The sequence below is a fragment of the Mangifera indica genome, chromosome 1 (assembly GCF_011075055.1).
Source record: "Mangifera indica cultivar Alphonso chromosome 1, CATAS_Mindica_2.1, whole genome shotgun sequence".
NCBI classification, from domain to species: Eukaryota; Viridiplantae; Streptophyta; class Magnoliopsida; order Sapindales; family Anacardiaceae; genus Mangifera; species Mangifera indica.
The window spans coordinates 11,143,416-11,170,070 of record NC_058137.1 but is presented as its reverse complement, the minus strand read 5'-3'; the positions used below and the strand labels follow the sequence as shown (position 1 = coordinate 11,170,070).

The 26,655-nt window shown below is 29.3% G+C and overlaps 1 protein-coding gene across 1 annotated transcript; it reads left to right on the top strand.

Annotated features, from left to right (window-relative positions):
- Positions 1-9,473: 9,473 nt before the first annotated feature.
- Positions 9,474-12,583, top strand: LOC123213422 (probable WRKY transcription factor 13). The gene is made up of 3 exons (XM_044632861.1): positions 9,474-10,092; positions 10,198-10,416; positions 12,242-12,583. Exons 1-3 carry the CDS (start codon positions 9,788-9,790, stop codon positions 12,411-12,413), a joined length of 696 nt encoding a protein of 231 aa, XP_044488796.1. The 5' UTR covers positions 9,474-9,787; the 3' UTR covers positions 12,414-12,583.
- Positions 12,584-26,655: the final 14,072 nt, after the last annotated feature.

Genomic DNA, 26,655 nt, shown 5'->3' with positions numbered 1-26,655 from the left:
AACAAATTAATTTGAGTGTTACCATCAATTTGATAATAAAGTTAGAGGCATATGGAGTGGGACACTTTAGAAGATGATTACAATTTAACTTATAATTATATATGATTATTGTGCTTTAAATTTTCCTTATAATTTATTTGAATAACTATTTTATTTAATTATTTTCACTTTTCTATAGGGTCCCTTTTGATGTTTAACTTATTTATAATAATGTGGGGAAATGAATATTCGTATTAATGAAAAATAAAAATTACTAATTAAACTAGTTTTTGATTATCATTTCCACATAATTTAAGATAATATTTTTTAGAAAATTGATTCGAGTGATTCTAATTCAATCACCATCCTTCATATATCTCTCATAGAAATTGAAAATAATTATACAAGTATAAACCATTTGTGCAACAAAGTTTTTGTAAATAAATTATAAGCCTCAAGAATAAGATCGTAAAAATATAACATAATCTATATCAGAAGGAATGAGTAGAAATTCATGCTCAAATTTCAACTAACAAATCTTGTTTCAATCATGTGTGCCCAAATTTTCATCAATCAATTTTATGCATGCATTTGGTATTTTTGTTAGAGCACATGGAACATTTTTTAAGCAGGTTCTTTGGTGGAGCCATTTTGGGTCGCTTCCTAATTTGTTAAATGAATAGAAACCTATTTGACCCATATAATTTTTAAAACGTTTAAGATGATTTTTGAAATTTTTGCGATAAAGAGATGGACATTATTTTCTCATATATATTTCTAATTAGGGTATTAATTCTTCAATAAATCTTTTCATTCAACTCTCATTTTTATCATGAAAAATTTAGTAGTAAGGGTAATCTTAGTCCAACGATGGGACAACACTATACAAATACATTTTACAAGTTTTAAATTATAAATTTTATGTTATGATTTTATAACTTTAATAGTGAAATTAAATTAATTTGTTCACTTAGAAGTCAATTCATGGAGGCCTAGCAAGCAAGTCAATGACTTAGACAGTTGAAGCAAAGAGAAAAACAAAAGGAATAAATTTATGAAAAACCCATTAGAATTCTTCAAATGGTATCCAAAGTCTAAAAAGAAAACAATAAGAAAATTTGTTATAAAATATTGGTGTATGCCCCAATGTCAAACCTTATTATATCATATATAATTACGTTGTTAGAAAATGAGCACATGCTAACTTGCAATGGCATACATTAGTTATAATGGCAAAAGACTTTTATGCCATAATTCATCTCCCTCTTTCAAAGGTAGGGCCAAATTTAATAGCTCCTTTTTTAGTAGAAAAATATTATTAAAGCACAACTACAATATCACATTACGCATATATACCCCCAATAAATTTATATATATACATTCTTGTTATATATACAAGAATAGATTAGAGATACAATATAAAACAATTAAAATTGAATAAAAATAAAAATATTAAAAAGTTAATTAAGAATTAATAAAATTTAAGAAAGGTATTTTGAAATTTTAAATATATTAAATTAGTAATTTTTCAAGTTTAAAATGATATTAAATACTTATTTTTTATACCAAAAAGATAATTCATATTTTTTTTAAAATCTAAAAAGGGTCAAGTGACCATTCTTATCCTTCTTGAGTCTATCCCTATATATAGAATATCATTCGTATGTCAAGTTATATTTTAGTTAGTATATCAAACGGTGAGAAGAGGTAAGACAAGTATATGTCAAATAATATTTCGTCTTGTTTAATAACAATTTTGAACATATATTTCACAATAATCATAAACAAATAGATTCATACAATATAAACATTTGGGAAACATTTACTCACGACTACTTAATAAATAAATTTAATTACATGGTTCATTTTAAAGATTAATGCCAATAACTTTAAACTATATTTATACAATAAAACTTTGATGACTTGAGATAAAAAGTGATATAGTAAATTGATTATATGTTAGACTCTTATTAGATTAAATGTATGAAAAGATGTAAAGCTAAAAGAAAATGATCGATTCATTGTGATTTCCAATCATTTGTTAGTGCCCAATTTGGTCCCAAAGTTGATATCAAGTGTTAGTTTTCCATAAATTTTGACTTAGGAACATATTCGAAGATGAAATTAAGACTTCAAATTTAAAAATTCAAAGAAAAGAGAAAAGAAAAGTTATAATTTAGGCAACTTTCTGAGGCAAAAGTGAACCCTTAATGGTGTATAAGTAAAGGAGCCAATAGACATTAAGATTATTGGAATTTTGGATTCAATTTCAAAAACAAAATCACAACCATAAGCATGTTACCCAACTCCCAATAACTATACTAAAATCCATTTAAGGTAACTTTAATCATGATTTCATGTGAATATACTTTGGTTATTAAGATAAATTATAAATTAATTTTGTCTGAAATTGCATCATTATTAGTTCACCATTTATGCTTCTAAAGACATTAGCAATAGTGTTAATTACAAATTATTATTCATATATACATTTGGGTTATTATCATTTAGGGATTATGTCTTCTGAAAAATGATATAAAAAGTATCGAAACTTTTCAAAACTATGAAAAACTCTAAAAAGGGAGGATTTCTAATCATGTCTAAGAGATTTCAATATTTTCCAGAGGGCTTGAATACATTACTGATTATTATAAGGCCAAGTTTATCCATCCTTCATCACATTACTACGCTCAAAATTTTGTGAATTAATTATCAAACTACTTTGTTGGCAATAGATGGAAAAAGTGATTAACTGAAAAAGCTGACTTAATGACAAAACAAAGCCTTTTTACCTCGTCTAATGAGCAAATCTACTTTTAAATCTTGGTCGGTTGTCTAGACTGGAACAAAAAATTTTACTCTTATTAAAGTTAGCACTTTATATATCACATTCACTCCAAAGTACAAACAAAAAGAAACCCAGTTAGTGCAAGATTCCAAGTTGTAATATCAATATCTCTCCTTTAATAATTAAATCAGCAATTAGCAGCTAATCTTTTAAGCTTAATATTAATGATTACAGGATTATATTTTGATCTTACCCACATGCACCTCACCTAGAAATTAGGGTTAGCAGTTGGAAAACTTTGAGTTTGGGTACAAAGTAAAATTTGAATCGTGTTACCATTCTTTTTCTTTTATACATATGGTAAAATGATGTTATAATATTCCTCGTGGGTTAAATTTATTGTGTCAATTCATCAATTAGATATTAATATTGATTCATTATTTTGATCTAATAGATAGCAGTTTTGATGAAACCATTGTCTATTTTGATACTGTTATAATTCTACAATGTAAAAGTAATTATTTGTTTAATCAAATTAAGCCGTCAATAGTTTACTTTAAATGTTTTTTTGTTTCTATCTCGTACACTGCTAAGCCTAACTAATTAACCATGTTTTTTTTTTTTTTTTGGTCTATCTCTTATGCTGATGAATCGAACTAATTAAGCTTTATTTTGAGGAATCTATTGATGTTAGTTTCACAAAATTTAAGGAAAAACGTTTTTACACATCTCTTATATTGTAGACTGTAAGCCAATGAAACTAGGACAAAGTGTGTTTTGGTGGGTGATGGTGCTCGCATGTCTTCTCTCCCAACAACAACATCACTCACTCACAAACCCACCAGTCTTCAATCATCACCTAATGCTCAAAAAACATGTCATCGGTGAGAAAAATATATATATTTAAAAAAAAAAAAACACAAGGATATTACCATCTTATGCTTCTCCTTTACATTGACGAGTCATTCTCACAACCCACACAAACTCCCATAATTATTTCGACGCGACACTTGATGCATTAAGTTAACAGGATGAAGAAAGTTAGGGCAAATTTTATGGTACTATGCAGAAATTAATATTAAGATGGACCATTTTACATTCAAACTTTTTGGAAGATGTATAATTTAATAAAAAAATTCTTTGATGGGATGAGTATTTAAATTATGCACACACATCATGGTTGAACAATGACTTTTTAATAGATGTGATTCACGGGTTATGTGATATTGCTATCTCCATTTTCTTGCACATACACTTTGAATTTTAAGAAGATAAGCGCAACGTTATGATTAGGGAAGACACTACCCACCCATTTGATTTGAGTCATTGAATTGTCGTTTAAAAAGCTACCATTGTTTCAGTAACGTAATTATAAGATTTAAACTCAAATTATACGTAGATATTAATAATTTTTTTATTGAATAATAATTGTCAAGATATGAGCTTGTGTTAACGGAATTAGGAAAACTTTAAGAGAGCCCTAAGTGTTCCTTTCTCAAAACCCAGTAAGAAAAAAGGCACCAGAAGATATTGAAGCTATCGTTCGTTGAGCTAATGTATATATTTTTTTAGATTCTGTTACAATTGAATGAGTAGAATTTTTTCTGCTGAAATTTTATGCTATTTTGACCGTTTATAATTGAAAATTTTATAAAATTTAATATATTAAAAATTTTTGACCCCTTAAAATTTCATAATTAAATTATATAAATTTCTAACATTTGAAATTAATAGAATATACTGACATGAGATGAGAATATATAGATATAATAAATAATAACATTTTCCTTTAAAACAATCGATGTTTGTACATTTTATATGCATCGATTTACTCGCAGCAGAAGCATGTGTGGAGATCAGAATTAACTAACATTATATTAAAAAGTATGAGTATAATTCTATTGATTCCTGGGCAATAAGTACAAAGAAACGGACAAAAATAATAATGATAATAATAAGAATTTTAAAATAAATAAATAAATACATTTAAGAAAGGGCTAGAGAGGTCTTGTCAATGACAGCTTAGAACTGGGGATGGCATGCTAATTTTTCTGCAAGAGACTGGATTTTTTCTCAGGTTATAATTATATTTAAATATTTATTATTTACTTTTTATTTTAATTTTTGGGTCTCTACCATAATTGGCCCCTGGTGGGTATAGTGACTTGTAATGATTTCATGGAATTTAAATTGCATTTTATTTTGTATTAAATTGTTAAAAGAAATTCCACACAAAAGTCACTTAAACTCCCTCGACAAAAACAAGCTTGATTTTTATTTTAATTATTCTATTTTTTGTGTAATTTGAAACTTATTTTTTAAAGTATAAATTCATGACTACAACGTCATCGTGATATTTTTAATTTATATAAATAATATTTTTATAGCAATTAAATATGGTATTTAAAACTTTGTAAAAGCATACAATTTTTTTTTTTTGATGAATTTCGAAAATAGTAAAAAGAAAGAAAATGTAAGTGGCATGATGGGTGGCCACCTATAAAACAGAGACAAAAAAGAAATGATGAAGCTTGCCACCCCGCATCTCTTCCCAACTTAGAAGTTAGGGCCCATATTTTTTTAATAAAAAACAAAATATAATTATTATTAATTATTTTATTTAATTACTTAATTATTATTAATAGAATAGTTTAAACCAAAAGGCTATCGATTCTCTCTGTACCCGATGAAAGCTATTATTCTCTTTGTACGTACTAGTCTGATGTCACCTCTACGTCATCTCCACGTCATCAAAATGATTTATTTTATGAATAATAAATATGTTTTACAATTAATTGAAGTTATAATTTTTAGAAAATTATTTTAGATTTATTTCAAAAATAATTATAATATTATTTTCCCTTTATGGCTATTATTTTTATTTTGTTTTATATTTTTACAATAAAATAATAATTTCTATTATTTTTGGTAAAATTATATGTAAGTTAAAAGCACTTTATTCTTCTTTTTATTATATTTAGAAAAAATGGGTTGGGGAAATTTTCTAATAATATTTAATCTTTAAACACTTAGTAGTGTTGCATTATATTAAAAATATTTATAAATATCTAGTTAAAATATTTTATTTTTTAAATTTATCATTGTGTGTGTTAATTTTATATCTATACCAAAAGGGCAAAAAGAAAGGAAACAAACAAAAATTGTAAATGGGATTTTGTATACATTATTTTTTAACATTTAAAATATAAAATTAATAAATAATTAAATAATTAAGAGGATTAATATTTCCAATTTATTTTCAATTTTAGGAAATATTTTAATATAAGACTCGTCTACCTCCATTTCACCTACTAAAGGGCTAAAGGGTATTGCTGTTACAAGGAGAGTCAATTAGATAATTATCTCTTTCATTGATTCCAACTTGAATTTTACTTGACAGACACAATAATTAATCTTTATTAATTAAGTTATAATAATTTAATTATTGAGCTCCTTTTTACTAAGAAAATGCCTACAAGTATTAAATAATATTATATAAATACAACAAAATCAATATTGTGATAATTTTACCCTATAATTCATCTCCCTAACAAATTATTTTAAATAAAGATTCTCTACTATATCCACTTGATTTTTATAAAAAAAAAAAAAAAAAACAAAGAGAACCATAATTATCTTCTTAATTATTAGTTACTACAAAAGAGTGTAGATTCTTTGTAACTCAAAAATATTTGGAACTTAATTATAATTAATAACTTTTTTAATTAAGTTGAAGAAATGATAGCAAATAATCAGAGTGGGTAAAACGAAATACTATGAAAGAAAATTATAATAATAAATAAAGATCTAAAATTATTACGAATTAAAAAATATATATATATATATATATATATATATATATAGTAAAATATTATTATTATTATTTATCTTTCATGCAACAATAATTATAAGTTACTATTTCTAATTGTTTGAATCCCTACTACTCTCTAGCTAGCTACTTATCATTCTAAACTTTACAAATTAATTTCAGTATGATTAATAAAAATTGTACCCATATAATTTACCATGGATTTGATTCGACCAAGTACAACATTATTAAAATTATTATTATTGAATTATAAGAATAGCTTAGCTTATATAATGGCTTAAATTATGTAATTAGTATGATGATTAATCTCATAAAGTAAAGTTATCCAGAAAGCCAAATATAATTATTTTTTAAAGATTAATTTCAAAAGTTACAAAGCAAGGATTATTACTTTTAATTGAAGAGATTAATGATAACAATATTATTATTATTTAGAATTATAATATCTTGTTTGGAATTTGAGAAAATGGTGGGTAGATGTGGGCTGTTCTTGTGGGGTAATTTCAGAAAAAGTAATAGTCTATTGGCGGAGTCACTATTTTCTACCCAAACTTTGATGAAAGAATTTTGCACATTTTGAGTTTGAAAAATCCATTTTTAACCCATTTTTAAAATTTGTTATTTTTTTTATAATATTATTAAAAAGATAAAAATATTGTCTATCTCTGCCCTCAAAATTTTATAAAATATCTATCCATTTTTAGTTAATAATTATAAAAACTAAAAATTAAAAAAATTGTTGCCAACACTAGTGCATTATTTCTTTTAATTGCAGATGAACCCAAACGTCATCACCGACTTTATGTTTTGAAAGTTCCACACCAATTGTCAGTCACAACAGTTCCTTCCCATTCGTCGACCAATATTTCAATTTTATGTCATTTTCCATTTCTCTTTAGAAGCGTAATTGCACTTTGCTTTTTCTATTTTGTCGCATAAAAAAGTCATGCAACTCTTGTGTTGTACATTCTATAAACGTCATGTATCTCTTACTCTTATGACCCATTTCGTCACTTTTCACAAGCATTATCTTTATTCGCGCTTATACTACTATTATTTAACTCTATAAACCTCACAATTATTCCATTATACTTTCATTGTTTGTTTTCACTTGCAGTTCTATACCTCCAACTTCTCACAGATTTGTTTATGTTGGGTTGATTGGACAATCGATTCTTATTGTTTGTTGTGAGACGTTCTTTTTTGTTTGATTGTTTGTTTGGATTATTGATTGTGGTTATGGAATAAGAATAAGTTTAGTGTTAGTTTTGCTCATAAGGTGTTTGGGAAATAACATGTGTGGAGTGTTGTTTGAGTTGCCCACAAAATATTAGTTTTGTCACGCTAGGCCTAACCTCTAACCTACAATTACTATCTCTATTTTCAAATTTATTGACACTCTTTACATGTTTTTCAATAATTAAAAAGATGAAAAAAGAGAAGAAAATAAAAAATAAATAAGAAAGAAAAATATAAAATAATTATAATAAAAATATAATTAATATTAAAGGTGTAAGTATATATATTAATCCCATTATATTTATTATGAGAATTGATAAAAAATATTTTTGAACTATTAAAAAATAACTGATGGGAAATTTCAAACTTTAATGGTGGAAAAGTTTTTAGCAAAGGTTAACTTGAAGGATAGAACAGTACGTCATCAAAGTTTGGGTGGGACATTGTAATTTAGCCTAATATATTAAAAACTTTAAACAATTAATTATTATAAAAGAGAGATGAGAAAGGTGAGAAGCTTTTTCTCCGCAAAAGTCAAATAGAGCCTCCATTTATAAAATACAAAATAAAATAAAAAATAAAAATAATTAAATCAATCAATCATGATGATGATATCTCCACCGCCGATTCAGAATTTAGATTTGCACCCTAGATCTCTCATCATTGCTTTTAGCCTTTATCTTTATTTATTCATAAATTCTTTTATTTTTCTTTTTCTTTCGTCCATTATTCGCTTTTAGATTGTAAGTTGGGTCTCAAATGTTTTGACAACTCCAAAAGTTTTATATATTTTAATAAAATATTGAAAAATCTCTTACAAATATTAAAAAATTTCTTATAAAGATAACATATTCGTATTAAATATATTATGATATTTTTCTGATTTAACAAAATTAAACCCTAAAAGAAATAATTATCCCAACCAAAGAAATGAAAAGAAAATAAAAGAAAAAACTCTAGAAAGTGACAGTAGCTAGAGATTTTCGAAACCCTCTTTTAGTTTTTCTCATTATTATCAAATATTATTTTTATTTATTTAGTGGATATTTACTACTATAATTATGTACTCATTTAAGTATACCCTTTATATTTGGTGACAGAAAGGTGTATGAATTCTTTCACATATAATCACAAAGAAGCTAAAGAGTAAAAAAGAGTAGGTGTTCATCTCTTCGTTGTCGATTGTTGACCGTCTCTCAAAAACAGGAAAATTCCACTAAAAAAAAATGAGCCTTCAAATTTTCTTACCTTGCAGGTCAGTTTATATTAACATATGTTTTCCATGTATTCCTCTTTACTTCTATATGTATATAAATATATACATAAAATATTTCATATTTCAGTTGAATGTTTAAATTAATTACCCCTCTTCTAATTCTTCTCCTCTTTGCGTCTTTAGATTCTTCTTTTGTTTCTTTTATATACAGAGAGAGAGAGAGAGAGATAGAGAGAGAGGCTCACACAGACACACACAATGCCTATTTCTCAATTTAGCTTAAAAATCATCACCAACTACAAAATTTGAACCCCTTTTTTTTATTATTATTTAGGAGCACACACATACATACATACATACATATATATATATATATATATATATACACACACACACACTCACACAGAAGGGGAAAGTGAAAGAAGGAGCCAAGTGGAAAGAAGTTATATGTCTTACAAATTTATAGGTGTTTTGTTATTTTCATGATCTTTTCCAAATTCTTCTCTCCTTCTCCTTCTCTATCTCTCTCTCTATTTATACATTTATCTGTCGAGAACTTTGAGTGAAAGAAAGAGACACAGAGAGAGAGAGAGAGAGAGAGAGAGAGAGAGTCTCTTTGTATGGTTCTTTTAATCTAGACTTGTAAGGTCTTATTATTTGGAGGGGGAGAGCTAGCTAGCCATATAGAAAGATCAATCTCTAAGGGTTAGATTGTCGATTATTCAGTGTTTCAGAGATGTTGAACAACCATGGCATGTTTGAGGATCATCAAGGGATAGCTGCATCTACAGCGCAAGTTGGATTTCTTCCATTTTCACCTTCAAACTTGAACTTTAGTAGTAATAATAATAATAATTCTTCTTCATTGGATTGTCATCCATCTCTCAAATCCTTTGCTCTTCCTCAACTTTCATCTCATCATAATAACAACAATAATAATCATCTCTCTGAAACCCTACTTGCTTCGTCTTCACCTAATTCCACCTTCAAGCACAGAGAGGACGACCTCCTTTCAGTGCAAAGATCATCTACAAATCTCTGGTAAAACTACTTATTTGCTTTCATGCATGAATTTTTTGTTATTTTTCCTGACTTTTTCTTGAAATAATCAACAAAAATTTTTGTGATGTTTTCGTGCAAAATTAGGTCGTATGGAGATGTAAACGAGTGCTATAACAACAAGAGAATGGTTCAAGATCATCATTTGGGTGTCACAGCCATGAAAATGAAGAAAATAAAAGCACGAAGGAAGGTTAGAGAGCCAAGATTCTGCTTCAAAACCATGAGCGAAGTTGATGTTCTTGATGATGGATATAAGTGGAGGAAATATGGCCAGAAAGTGGTGAAAAATACTCAACATCCCAGGTAAATTAATTTATATCGAAATTGAAAACTTTAAATTTTTTTCGAAATTTTAATTTTCTGGGTTTTCTTCGTTTTGCTTATATAAGTTAATAATCTTCTGAAAAGTTTATTTCACATTGGATTTTAGGCTTAGTTGTGCCCCATACACATGCTATGTTTTTCTTAGTTCTTTTTTATCTTTCTCTCTCATTATTATTATTGTTGATATGATTGCTCTAAGAGGCTTTACAGTTTTGGTGAGGAAGATTTTGTAATTTAATGGGTAAAAAAAAAAGTATAAATAAATAATATAGAAGTATGTGAGTAATGTTAATGGTGAAGAACACCAAGTATGAATAATAATCCACGGCGAAAAAGCCAAAAAGAAGAAATAATTAGGTTTAAAAGATGAAAATCAGAATACAATGATCAAGAAGATATAGAACAATTGATTAATAATAATGTACTATGACAAGGAAACCAGAGAGAAATTTGAATCTTTATATAAAGGTAATAAAAGTTATTGGCAAACTGATTTAACTTTCCTAGAATCAATGATCTTGGCTAGATATTGTTATAAATGTTTATCTATTTATTTATATTCCATAAAGGATAGAAATTTGATTTTATAATGAATTATATTTGCATGTGTTCATTTGCATGCCTGTATTAATTCTTAATTTCAATTTTGCACTTGAATCAGCTCTAAAATTATTGAGTATATATATTTGTTAAATATTGTGACCATATATAGATAGAAATAAAAATAATCAACATATTTCTTTTTTCGAAGTCAAGGAAAAATTATGGTGTGCTATAATTTCAGTTTAGCACATCATTATTCATCATACACTTTTGTTTTTACAATTATATGTGTTCTTTGAAATTGTGGGTTTTCATTGAAATATTTGCAAATTAATCTTTCAAAGTCAAAAAATGAAATTCTTCCTCAACTTTAGTTAATTAGTGCAACATTTTAATTTACAACCAATTCAATTTCTGTTATATGGCTTTAACTACAGTGTTCATCTGGTCATGTGGACGGCTCGCTTTTGTCTTTAAAATTACGGTAAATTAATTGATTGGTAATATTGAATTCCATGGATTTGATCAGATTCTTATAAAAAAAACAACGAAGAAGTAGAAGACAGAGTTCTTGTAAATTATTTATAGTTCTATTAAGATGATCGGTAAGTGCTCTGAAAATTTCCTGTAACTTCTGAATTCAAAACCGTTAATTAATTTCACTGAAGAATGAGGCTTGGCTTCGTTCACAATTGCAAATAACAACAAGAGTTTTTGGTTTTTTGTGATCATAGCACCTTATAATATTGTTGCTTCTTCAGGGAAACACTGTGCAGAAGAACATTTCATGCTTGTCTTGGCCATTTCACAGTCCATCCATCATTCGAACTCTTACAATTCTTTATTCGAGAAAGTTTATCTAAATCGTTGTTTTTATAACATTTATTGGTATTAGTAAACCGTGAACCAGCGTTGCAAATGCTAGTTTGCATGTCAGTGATAGAAAAATACTTGTTTTTGAGAGTTTGGAAACTCACTTTCTTCATGCATTATTGTAATTTTCAGCTCTTGTAGCCTTTTGTCGTCTTACTACTGTGAATCTATATCTTCAGATTTTTGGCATTCAATTTCTAGTATTTATGGGAAGTCAGATGCGATTGTAATATCGAAGTACAAACATTTATGAGCTCGGGATCTGGGTTTCTTCATGCATATTACATTTTAAGTTTTTATTATTTATAGGTCTAATTGAATATAGTTTACGTGCAAGACAAAGTAATGAATAATTTTCTCATAAACTTGTTTTATGGAGAAAACGCAGGAGCTATTATCGGTGTACGCAAGATAACTGCCGAGTGAAGAAACGGGTGGAGAGATTAGCGGAGGATCCAAGGATGGTGATAACCACCTACGAAGGAAGACACGTACATTCGCCATCGCATGATCAGGAAGATTCACAGTCGCCATCACACCTCAATAATTTCTTCTGGTAGAACAATAATATTTGTAATGTTTAAAGAGCAATCTGGGTTGTGTACGTATATACTTTCGTTCGATCTCTTCTCCTTTCTTTCTTCTGTAAGTGTTGATTATGAATATGAGTAGCGTTGAAGACCTTGAAATAACAGTAACTTTTATAATGATAGTGCCTTGTTGTTTTGCATGCATGAATTCTTATATGTAAATATAGCTGCATGGTGATATAGATCCGGCAATAGAAAAGAGCGAAACTAGCACTTCTTAAGTAGATCTATTGCTCTCGGAAAAATTATCAAGAATTCTGTCTGAGTGGAGTGGAGTGGCTGGACGTACGTTGAATAACAGTATTATGTCGCCTAAGGCTTCCTGAAATCTCTGTGATATAGGCAGAATGATGTATTTAAATTATATATTTTTTTTGTGGTTAAGGGAAATGAGATTTTATTAATTTTAATTTTGAAAGCTTTTTTCTTGAAACTAATAGGAATAGTTAATATTAATTTTAAGTTATCAATGCATATGAAAACCAAGTTATACTTTTTTTTTTTTTTAATAAAATTTAGTATTTCAAGTATGCGTTCTAATTTTCATATATTAATCTCACAATTTTTTTTGGGTTAAAACAATTAAAATCCACAAATAAGAGATTTTTTAGGGCAATCAGCATAAACCGGTTAACATCCTAAAACAAAAAAGTTAAGTTCCTTCAGCACTTTATGAGCTTGATAATTTTGATTTTTTATTAAGCATTATTCTTTGGTATGATATGTTGCTTATAGTTGATATGGTTTGTAAATATTTACACTCTAAAATTATGTATATTGATGTTGCAAATCGTCACTTGAAAGGTCTTAAATCTTTTTTAATACTATTGAGAAAATGGATTTACATCTTCCAAGATTTTTGCTAAAGAGATGGTACAACAAATGAATACAGAACCAAAATTTTGTGAAAAATGTACAACAAATTATTTCACATAGAAATAAATGATGAGAATGAAAACAAAGAGGATAATTGGTTGCCAATTATTCCACATGTATAGTTGATCATGCCATTTTCCTCACTTCAAAACAGGTTTGAACAATTTAAAAAATATAAAGATTATTTTGGTTTCTTTTATAATATAGAAAAGTTAAAATTGCTTGATGGATAATTTAAAGAAAAATGGTTTAAAAATTGAAAATTTCCTAGGATTAAAAAATTTTAACCAAAATTAAAAACATTACTTGCAGTACTAGATTTATATTAAATCTATAGAATACTATTAACAATTCATGTTTTTTGTTTTAGCTTTAGTGAAATTTTTTTTCTATATATATATGATGTACAATAAATTATTTTACATAGAAATAAATGATGAGAATGCAAACAACGAGGGTAAATTGTTTGCCAATTATTCCACAAGTTTAGTTGATCATGCTATTTTCCCCACTTCAAAACAGGTTTGAACAATTTAAAAAGGCCAAAAGAGTTGTGTTTCCACCCAAGGCTTAATGCAATCTCAAACTTATACTCTCGAATTTTCAAAAAGTCAAATTCCCACTCTTAAGCAAAATTCTATAAAAAAACTCAATTAATGTTAGAACAAAATTATCATTTAATAAAAAAATTTAAAAACTAAAGTCTTATTGCATTCCCCCTTTCAGTTTGAAAATCTAACAATTTTTCTCTATTCAAAGTTTGAAAAGTGTCAATTTCACCCCTAGAGTTTTGAAAGCATTGCCGAAGATGGCAAAGTTCACCTCCTCTGGCTACGTTAGTTCTCCCACTCGACTTATCTCCTCTTGTTAACTTGTTTTCACCCATCGACAAAGACAAAATTATCTTTATCGGAGTGTCTTTGTCTCGAACAAAGACATTCCAACGAAGAGGATTGTCTTTGTCAGAGGTAATCGCTTTAATTGGTGGGTGGGAACAAGTCGACAAGGAGAGGTAACCTAGGTGGGAGGATGAACACGACCAAAACCCTAGGGGTGAAATTGCTACTTTTAAAACTTTGGGTGAAAAAAAATTATTAGATTTTTAAACTGAGGGGAGAAATGTCATAAAACTTTAGTTTTTAAAATTTTTTTGTTAAATAACGGTTTTGCCCTTAACTTTAACTAAAAATTTTAACATAATTTTTCTTATGGGTTGAACTTTGAGTTTTTAAAAGTTGGAGGGTAGGAGTTTCAGATTATACCTAACCTTGGGTAGGAACAAGTCTTTTGGCTATTTAAAAAATATGAAGATTATTTTGGTTTCTTTTATAATATAGAAAAGTTAAAATTGCTTGATGGATAATTTAAAGAAAAAATGTTTAAATTTTGAAAATTTCCTAGGATTAAAGAAAATTTAACCAAAATTAAAAACATCACTTGCAATACTAGTTTATATTAAATCTATAGAATACTATTAACAATTCATGTTTTTTTTTTTTTTTAAAGCTTTAGTGAAAAATTTCTTCAATATATTCACACACATTTTTTATAGCCTATTATGGGAATATCAACCGGACCATGACTTATTGCGTTATTAATTGTTGTGATCTAGGTTTTGGACTTGGCTAGATGGGTTGGTCGATCGACCAAGGTCGCATGAGTTATCAGAGATAACAATATTATAAGATATATTGGAAGGGATGAAAGAATGTTAATAGTTGATTTTGAAGGATTAGTTGAGAAAATTTGCTATTATCTCATAATTAATTAAAGGCGATCAAATGTTTATATATATACGAACAATGATTTGACACTGCTTGGAAACCCATATGAGCTTCGAGATGATGATGATGTTGAATTTTTGATGATGATAATAGGGAAAAAAACATTACCGACATGTCTTTATTTTATGAAAAGTCAAATCAAAGAAAGAGACAATCTCGATAAAAAGTAGGTTGAGGAAGAACAATTAGAGGATGATCGACATATGATTATGAACAACCATAGAGTGTCTCAAAGGATTAAGAATTGAGTAATCCCAATGATGATGATGATGAGAATGAGGCTCTTGAGGAAGAATTTGATAGGTTTATGGATGTTAATGAGATGTATGATGTACTATCGAGGAGCCTAAGTTGGATGGAAAAGAAGACACTAAGAGAAGTCCAAGTAATTTTTATAATATTCGAGTCGGGTATAACATGACACGTTATGGTCTAGTTGATCATGGAACATCTTTAGTAAATATAGATCTCCCAAATCCATTTCAATTAGTTCTATCGACAATTATGAATGTTGAGAACGAGGTTATTGATGATATTAAAAGATAACCCGATACGAGGATCAAACTGATGGGCTATTATAATAGTAAAGAAGAATTGCAAGATCTATTTGCAAGGTTTGCTTTAGAAGCAACTTTTTAATACAAAGTAACTTAGTTAACTATGATATGGTGGAAGATTAGATGTAAAAACCAACAACAATATAAATGATGAGCACGGGCAAGAAAAAAGATGGCACTGACTTGTGGCAGTTATGTTATTTAAATAAAATACACACGTATTTTAAGATCAAATATTGTCTCATCATAGATAGACTGGTGCTCAAATGTTGGGGAGGATCCTTATATCAATGTTTATGGTTAGATGCCATATTGATTTGATCGTTGCATTCCATATAATGGAACCCTGTGGGTATTGAGTAAATGTGTCAAGGTTATCTGCTAAATGTATGAATCGATCTTGGATGACCTTTTTCTTATCTGCCCCTATTAACTCATTATACAAAAAATACAGGATTGCTAGCCTCACTGCATCCTCATCACAATTACCTTAGCAATGTGCCTCAATCGTCGCTTTCATATCATTATAATAAATAGTTGTGGCCCTTGGAAAGTATTGTTGCCTTATGTCTACATATGATAACACTTTCGTATCATCACCAAATGTAGCCTTGTCACCAAGGTGAACTTTATTGGGCTAAAGTGAATATCAACACCATTCACTCTAAACCATAACTCTCTTCTAGAATCTTCACGGTTTATAAGATGGAATAACATCGAGTGCATAAGTATGAAACTATTCTAATGTTCTTCCATACTTAAAAAATGTCTAAAACATGTTACTCTGAACATTTCTCTTTAAGTTATATTTAGCCTAGAGTCGATAATTGTGTCTAGGCACATTTTGATAGTCATATGGCCTCAAAAATTGTGGGCAATATGAAACTATACTTACCGTCCTATTCATTGATAGGGAATCTCTGATAATAAAGGGTAGTTCACTTTTAGAGAGGGTTGAGTTCTCAACATGATGATTAACAGTGTCAAAGCCAAAAAATGTTAAGTAAATGACGCATAGCATACTTGGCACAAAGAGTGAATAGATCAGATAAGGCAACCTTAAGTGTGAAGGATACTCAAGTGATGTAAGATTTTCCAGATGTATTTCTTAACAATCTTTTAGGGTTGACACCTGAGAGAGAGGTAGAGTTTAGTATTGAGTTAGCCCTGGGTACAACACCAATCTCAAAGGCACCATACAAGATAGCCTTAGCTGAATTACAAGAGCTAAAGAAATAGTTTCAAGAGTTGTTAGATAGTGGTTTTATTAGACCGAGCCACTTGTCATAGGGTATACCAATCCTATTTGTAAAGAAGAAAGACAAATCAATGAGGATTTGCATCAAGGATAATTTGGTGTATGAGGAGTGGTCAGTTTACATCTAAGATAGATGAGTTAAAGAGCTCAGATATAGATAGATTCCTTTAGTTAAGGTTCTATAGAAGAATCACCAGATTGAGAAAGCCATATAAGAGTCAAACAAGACATACGATAGTGGTTCCAAAAATTTTTTAAGTGAATTTTAAGGACAAATTTAGATAAGGTTAGGGGGTATAGGTAAGCCCAATGGCATTTTAGTTTTTTTCCTTGTTTTAAATGAGTTAATTAATATTCTATAGAGCGATACATGTTTGGGGTACACACGATCGTGTATCATTAGCAAACTTGAATTTATCAAATAAGATAAGAATCATGGTAAAATTGGGTGTTGCCTTAGTTGTGCGACACGACACATGTTTGTGTATTATAGATACATGCCCATATGTCATGTCTAGGAGGCAAAATAAAACGCATTTAACCTAATTTCTTTCATTCTTTTCACACCCACTTGCACTCTAAAGAGAGAGAAAAAAGAGGAAGAAGTGCTTTGGTTGTTAGAGGAAGCCACCAATCATTGAAAACCACTGTAGCCATGTGAAGAATTGCTTGTATATTGAAAGACAAGTAAGTTGGTGTTGAAAGAAAAGTTGGTGTTTCCCTCTTGGTTGATTAAGTGATTATTGAAATGGTTGTGAGATTTTGTTTATGAATCATGTTTGCAATATCATTCTGCAAGTTTGATGATCCTAGTATTGATTATATTTACATATATTGATGGATTTATTATATGGGTTTTATGAATATGAAAATTGAGTTGAACATGTTAGAATGATAGCTTAAAAACTCATGGATAATGTTGTATAAGCTACTTTATGTAATTTGCACTTGGTTATGGATTTTGAGAAAGTAAATATAAGATTACTATGTTGCTTAATAGTTAACAAACACTGTAATAAGAAGGGCTATATGGACATGATACCTTAGGAGTGTTATATAATTCATTGGTAGTGTTAGTTTGAATTTTGAATGTTATGGCTAATTTTTAGTGTTGTTTATGGTACTTTGGTAAATGGTAGAATGTTTAGAGACTAAAGTTTATGCCTTTAATGTTTGAGGTGGCTAGAACATAATCAAAACAGTGTAGAAATCATAAACATTGTGATTTCTAAATTGTGACACATGATCGTGTATGGCCTTATACATGCCTATGTATCCTTAGTTTAAAATAGAAAATTCTGCAATCTTTGCATGTTCATTCTGAGGAAAGCCATATATGACTATGTGGTATAGGACACATGCCCGTGTATGACTTTTCAAAAGTGGACACTGCATTTAAAAAGAGGCACATGAGGGTGCACCCTAGGCACACACCCATGTAGCTAGCTAAAAGACCATTTTACCCATAGTTTAAACACAATTAAGGGGAAGAAGAAGAAAAAGGAAATAACAAGAGATTTTAGTAAGAAAGATAGGCTAGATAGAACTAGAAAAAGTGTCCGATTATGTGAAAAATAGCATGAGACCCCGACTAAGTTTGATCTGGGTTAAAAATAAAATAAGTTAAAAAAAGTGGTTCACATTTAGTTAGCCACCAACTATGTGCATAAGTGGCAAGATATATAAAAGCAATAGGGTTAAATATCTATAAGATGCATCATGTACTCAAGGCAAAGACGCATAGCCATTTAGTTCATTTTATGTGTGCATGGTACGAATTGTGGCTTTTTAGATATTTCCTCACATGGTCAGTAGGTGCATCATAAATGTACCCATGGTAGGGGCTATCCCAGGATAGTTTAGACAATAGTTTTGATTAGATTATGTGATATGGAAAAAGACTACTATTAGATTATTCCTTGTGTGACTAGAGAGTCCCAGTTAGGTAGCCTAACAGACCGTATGACATGTGCTTAAGGCACGATAGAGAGTGACACGTAAGGTGTATTATGCTTTCACTAGAGCATTAGACATGTCGAGTTCAACTTAGGCCTTAGTAACCTTGGTAGATGGGCTATGTCAGGGCATGAAAGTACCGAGTTGTGACTATGTGTAGATTCACAAATGGAATGTTAGGTTTACCCGTTTATATGTATATTTAGGATGCCAAAAGGTCCCTAACTTATTAAATATTTTCACTCACATGTTCTTTTTTGTTGTTTTACAGGTAGAAGTGAGTAGCGGGGGCATCCATGGGAGCCAGCGGTCCAATGAGTAGCTGCATGAGGGCAAGGGCCAAAATTATCTTTTTTTTTTTTTAAATTTTATTCCATTTATGTATTTTTCCATTTCAATATGTTTTATGAATTTTTATACACTTATTTTAGATAGTTTGTTATGAATTTCAATAAATGAGGTCATCCAATTATTATTCTTATCGCACCTTTTTGCATGTTTGAGTATTTATGATATTGCATTAATTATAAAGTTTAAAATTAAGTAGCCCAGTTGTACACGTCTCCTCAGATCATATTCCAAGTAGGGATATATATTTAGAGAGGGGTGTTACATAAATAATTTTGAATCACTTTTTAACATACATTTTGAGGCTTTTTGGGTGAAACTTTTTGTATAATTGTTCAATTTGTTTCCTCTTTGAACAATTAGAAATATATGTCTAATATGACATAATATGTGCTTACTTGTGAATCTTCTTAAGCCTCCTCATGGCAACCCGCTTCTTTTGAGCTTTGGCCTTAGACACCTTCTTAGTAGACTAGACATCAATTTTTTTGAACTGTGCTCTCATTGCAACAATCTCCTTGGTAACATGTTTAATTACTTGGTGATGCCTTCATTCCCTATCCAAAAACCATTTAGGCAAGCCCATGTTATCAATTAGTTATGGCAATAAAGATACCATTAGTGATGCCACCATCGCTATTATAAAGAACACCATTTAAACAATCTATCACAATTTCTCCAACACCAGCCATCCTTTTAATGCCATTGTAGTGAACAAGATGCTTATAAAAACAAAATACAATTATAAACCAAAAACAAAAATTAAAAAAAATATATAAAAACTCATTTATGTTGGACTTGAAACCCTAGCAAATTTGAATGAGATGTTTCGCTATTTCAGTGGTTCATTGCCTACTTCTCATACAATCTCCAATGAGAAAGGGGTATTAGAATATTTTTTTTCTTATTCTCTTAAAGGTGTCAAAGACTTAGCTGAGAAGGCAAAGCAATGACATCCTAGCTAAGGTTTCAAGCAAGCTAAAACTCAGGCTAATTTGAGTTCGATTTAGTTTGAAAAAGTTGAGTTAGATCTTAATAAACTCTCTTCAAATTAGCTTGAGCTCAACTCAGCTTGAAAGACGCAGAGTTTGAGTTCAATTTTAATGCCAAATTGAGCTTTAGTTGAGCTCGACTTGATATTGTAGCTAAACCAAAATTGGAAAAAAATGATATTATTTTGAAGTATATTAATTAAAATAACATCATTTTAACTTATTTGAATCAAGCTCCTTTAAGCTTGTAAGCTTAGCAAATTGAACACCTTCTAAGCTTGAGCTTAAGTTTGATAATATAAAACCCTTTAAGTTTGAATTTGAGCTCAAACTTATTTAGGTCGAGTTTGTTTAGAGAATGTAAATGGGAAAAATAAAGAAAAAATGATTTTTTAAAAATAATTATAATTATAATTATTAGAGGATAAATTGATAAACTAAATCTCTATTTTTTTACAAAGACATTTTGATAATTTTAAATAAAAAAAGGCAAAACAAAAAAATAATTATAATTATTGAATGGTGAATTGGTGCTTAGCGTTCAGACACCTTGTTCTCAAAAGTTGTCTTACAACTTCAATTCTTCCTCTTAAAGAATCAACAATTTGATTCTTTTCCAAGAGTAGCTTGTAAGCCTCGTTAGTTGCTTTATCCCATCCATGGGACAACTTTGGGAAAAAGGTGTTTTTCATGACTACCTATGTACCTCTAGGTAACTAGTAAAAATATTGTCCATATGCATAGATGAAAATTTTGAATTGGCACATGTCACAGCGTTGAAGCTTTGTTAGAGCTTCGAAAACTGCTACCTTTACAAGGTTTCTATTGGATATAGTTATCCCAGTAAATTTCCTTGAGAGCATGTCCTTAAAAAGTGCAAATATCCCTTTGCAACTTTTTAAGTCCCTTACTGTGTCTAAGATGTCAGTACTAGCTTTTAAACTCATTCAGAAGCTTCCTATAGCCCATTGCAGTGTAGACCATAAAAATGATAGGTTTGTACTAGGTCAAATCATTTATTTTGTATATGGACCTAGTTTACTGTTTCCAAAACTTCGATTGCATCTGCTATGTTGTTTACACAATCTATGTTTAGAAAACTTCTACTATATCATATTTCCACCATTCTTGGTGTAGGTATTAGCGTAAATTCTAACTTAATCCTTGTAGGATAAGTCATAGGGGTATATTCAGGCTTAGAGATCTCTCTAAGAAATCCTTTAAAAGAGTGTAAAAGATTTTTCATTCCTTTTAAGGGATCATCTTTAATCTTAGATTCCCTGAGATTAGGTATTAGATTTTCTAAATCCTTTATTTTAGGACCTAGAGAAATCTTTTTAAATTCTTCCTCTTCTCAGAAGTTTTCCTTTGCTTTTTTAAACTCATTTTCATAATATTTGTTTATTCTTTTAGCATTCGAAAGAATGATTTCTGAAAGTCCTTCTTCTACCTTCCATTTCCTTATTCTTTTGAAATGAAGTATTCCTCTTTTGTAACCTTTAGATACAAGTTTTCAGCCTTCTCCTAATCACCTTGGGACTCCTAAGCTACAAAATTTGTATATCTTGGTGGTAAACCAGGATATTTATTTTGTAGACTAGCATCAAACCACTTTAGAGTTTCTTTATCTGCCATTGTTACCCTCAATTTGGATATAGGTTCGGTGTTATCCCTAGTTCTTCTAGGTTTAGTGATTCACCATACCAATATCTGATCATGGATTTCACTTTATCCAACCATTTGTTCCGAAATTCTAATTCATGTGTTTCATTAGTTGTTATCATGCTAGTATCGAACTGTAAAATTTGTGTAACATCTTGCCATTCTAGATAATCTTTTTAAATATTTGGATTTTTGTTACAGAGGTCTAATGTACAACTCCTAACCTTTTCTTCAGTATATCCTTCAATAGGATATAGTTGCTCTATGTCACTTAGAATTAGTGACATAGGATAATTTCCTATCCTAATGATAGTAACCTCAAAGCCAAGGTTTTTGGCCAGAGTTCCATAGTTATCTATTTAGAAGAATAGTTAACACACGTTTCAAAATAATTATCCTCTTTAAATCAGAACTAACCTTTGTGTTGATTTTTCAATCTTAGTTAGTTCTTGGCTCATTGAAAATATATGATGAATGGTATAATTCCGTTTCCTATCAAGGTTATTTAACTTTAAATTCAAATCTTCGAGTTTATCTATGACAATATTCAATAAACCTATAATAGGTTTATGTTCGATTGCATGATCTAGATAAAAGCAAGATTTATTTAAGCATTTATTTCCATCTAGTTCATTATTCATAATATTATAATTAAAAAATCAATAAAGTATTCTAGCATCCACTAATGACATCCCAAATAACTTTTTTTTCTATCCAATTATAATATTATTATTCATTAACTTTTCATTAAATCATGGCTCTAATACCCTTTTAGCAATTTCAATCAACAACAGTTAATTTACATCAAAACGTAATTCTCAATCTTCATTTATTTATATCATGTATAAATATCATCAAAATTTAACAATTATATTATTAAATACATGGACATAATATAATTTGAAGAGATTTAAGGATACCTTGTAATTAATTCTCGAAACAAGTAAAGAAATCCTTGAGAGAAGAACAAGTAAACTTTCCTCAAATTTTATACTTTTAAACAAATTACATCCTCCCTCCTTATATAGAAGAGAGTGAAGGTTCAAATTTTAATATAATTCAAATCCACTCGACACAATAATTACAACTTTAAATAATTTTACTATTAGCTTTTCCCAAAAGAATAATTCGATGTTATACAACAATTATATTACAGCTGACACTAGGTCTATATCTCTTGTGTGTCTAAAAAATATAATAATTACTAATGCAAATGAAAGGTGTCTCTCGATCGTTCAATCTTGAAATGTCAGTAACATCTTGACGTTCCACTTGTCTTCCACATCTTTGGTACATATCATGTGTTTACGTGTTAATCATTTATTTTGGATTGATCAAATTTCCCACCTTCTTAGGCCTAAATAGAAGATCCATCTATTAGGTTTATGAAGTCTCCAAAAGTTTCTTCGTCCTCAGCTTGGGCTTCAGCCTCTTGAGTTAAAATCAATCGAAGAATATCTTTTGTACTTTCCATCAAGGCATGTTTAGAAAGGTTATCAAGCTTGAACTTATCCACTATTTCTTGTAACTGGGTTTTATTTCCCTTGAACATAGTATCTTGAACTTTCATATATTTGCTTGGTAAGGTGACTATTATCCTCTTATTAATATGAATTATACTATTTTTTTCTTAAGAGTTCATTAGTTTAGTCTAGACTTGTAGTAACTTGTTTATGTGTACCTTAGTCCAATACCAGTCCTTTTTGTTAAGTATTTCCTGAATCTATTGTAGTATGAATTGTCTTATAAAGATGTCGTCTCAAACCATTCTCTTATACCATGGTTCTCTTATAAAAAACTCCCATATTTGTGTAGACTAAACATTGTCATCTTCTTGAATAAAAAAAGTAATAACACAAGTGAAGGTGTGAATCTTTTTATCTAATACACAGAGTCCTTGTTTTACAACATTTGGTATTTCTAGGTCCACCGTCACTTCCTGTACTTCAATTTCTATTACATCGATCCATCCTTTTTTTAAAAGTTGTCCACAGTATCCTTTTTTGAAGAGTTTCCATGGAATTTGTAATTTCATAGCTCTGTTTGAAAGTACAAATATTCCTATGAGAAGATCTTTCACATTTTTTTCTTTCAGGGGTGTTATTAGAGTTTCTAAAGTGACTAAGTCGAGATAAGACATATTGAATCCAACTATCTCGTTTTGTTAGCATCGTATTTAAAAACAATTAAGTCCGAAGAATAGATCTCCTTATAACTTTTTCTTTTTCGTAATAGATCCTATTTACTTTAAGCCAAACTAGTCTTGTTGCTAGTTTTCGCATTAACTTATCGAGCTCTATTAAGCTTTGTCTTGTTGCTACGACAAAAAGACATTAAGTCTCTAGGTCTTCCTAAAATGCTCTATTAACTTTTGTCAGCTTTAAGTGGTCAGGGATCTTAAATCTATCTACAGTATTTAATATCTCCTATAGTCTCTTCTCTCCTTATCTTGTGTTTTAGCAGTATCGTCAGTCAATGTTGGCTTTCCTTTAATTTCTTAGAGTTTTTCCTTTTATTAGTTTCTCCATTAGCAGTTGTTTGTTTTCCTCTAATTTCTTTATAGTTTCTGCTATTGGTTTCTCTAATTTTAGAGTTACTCTTAACAAATTTTCTTGTCTCAAAGTTAACTTTTTGATTTTCAAAATGCACTACTAGCTGTTGTTTTTGTTTTTGTGTCTCCATGTCAACTATGTTTACTTTCTAATATTTTAGATTTCTCCATTCAGAAGTGTCCATATCCAATGAGTGTTGTGATTTGGAACGTGTTAATCCATATCCTTACAATGTTGCAAGTTTTTCCTATTTAGAAATAGTGGCAAATTTTTCTTATTTAGAAACAATATTTTTTTATAATGCAGTAATTACCTGTTTAATTATAGTGTCCAAAATTTCCATTGTTGGACTTTCTTCCTGTTTTACAATTTTCCTGGAAGGGCAATTTCTCCTTAAATGAGTCATCGACCTGCATTTAGAAAAGGATAATCATTTTCTAGTTTCCTTCTGATCCATTTCCTTGTAAAGGTTTGGATAAAAAGTTAGTGATAAAATTAGATTTACTAGATATGTATTCAATTTTCATGCTGTATTCAATAAACCATATTTGTCATCTAATTGATCTAGTTAGGGCTGAATTCGAATAAAGCTTATTCGAGTTCGACTCAAACAAGCCTGAAATAAGCTGAACTTAAATGAGCTTGAGCTCAATCTAGAGCTTTAGATGTCAAAATTAATGAGCCTGAACCTGAACCCAAGTTAGGTAATTGAGTGACTCGCGTGGCTTGCGAGCCATTTATGTTATTTAAAGTTTTAAGTGAAACGTCACCATTTCACTTAAAACTTTAAATAAACATATTAGACAAAGTCTTTTTCCCTAATGTCCTTTGCCTTCAGTAATTTCGCTTTCACTCTCAACCTAACGCACGTATTTCAACCTTCAACACTTCAAGTCAACTTTTGCTTCATTCTTCTGCTTGGGTTATTCTTTTCTTCTTTTAGCATCAATCTTTGGAGTTCTTTTCTTTATTTTGATTTTGCTTTCTGGTTTAGGCTCATTTCTTTCTACATCTTTGTGTTTAGCATTCGGGCAACTACATTTGTCCAATATTTGCATTCGATGACGATGATTTTGGTGACAACGAAACAAGGTATGTTGTTTGTTATTTGTTTAGTTGAATTTCTTAATTATTCAATGGAATTAAGGTTTCTAATTTGGGCGTTTTTGCCTCTTTGTTTATTGGCTTGGTTATTTATCATTGTGTTAGACATTATTTGTTGTTCAATATGATTGTTAGGAAGGAAAAATGACTGTAATAAGGTTGAAAGAAGACGTTTAACTCAGCTTTTCATTTCTGGTGAAAGTTTAATTGTTTTTTCTATTTATAAAATTTTATAGCTTTTTTGAACTTGCATAGTAAGGGCAAAACGTGGCAACCTAGATCTCATCCATGAGATTAAAATATTTATCTGTATATGTATAGATATGAAATGATTGTTGAATCTCAATTTGTATATATATAGATTAAAATATTTATTTCTTTTTATTTGTGTGGTGTGCAATTGGTGGAAAATTGTATTTGTGCAGTGTGCAATTGATGGAAAATTGTATATGTGGTGTGTAATTGATGGAAAAATAAAATTTTGTAAAGAGACTTATGGTTCAAGTTATAACACAATTAATGATGAAATTTCTTTTTCTTTAGTCTACTTTTTTGTACAAGTGTTGGGTAATTTTTATAATTATAGATATATATTTGTCATTTTGGCCCATATTTATGTACTAGGTAATGGGTATATCTTCTACTAAATTGTTTTTCAATTCAGTTGGGTTTTTCCTTTATTGAATATACTTATATTCCTAAATTTATTAATAAAACTGAATTGTCTATATTAATATACACAAGCATCTTATGTTTGATTTTACACCTGTTGCATTTATATTTTAATTATGTTGATAGCTAACAGTTTAATTTTGATTGTGACATAAAATATGACATCAAAAAGAGTTGAACTAGCTAGAGCTAGTCGAGCTTCATCTCAAGCATTTGTAACTAGGAATATGGCTTTTTCATCGCATACATCTATATAAAGAAAGTCGGTGCAAATTGAAGTACCTTTACCAAGGCAAGGGGTGGCAATAGATGATGTCGAGGTTGAAATGACAACTATGGAAGATTTTGATGCTTCATCTTCAGGTGAGGAAAGTGAAACACATGTACATTCTGAAAGAGCTACAAAAGCACTGGCTGTTATACCATCAAATAAAAGGAAAAAAAAATTTGT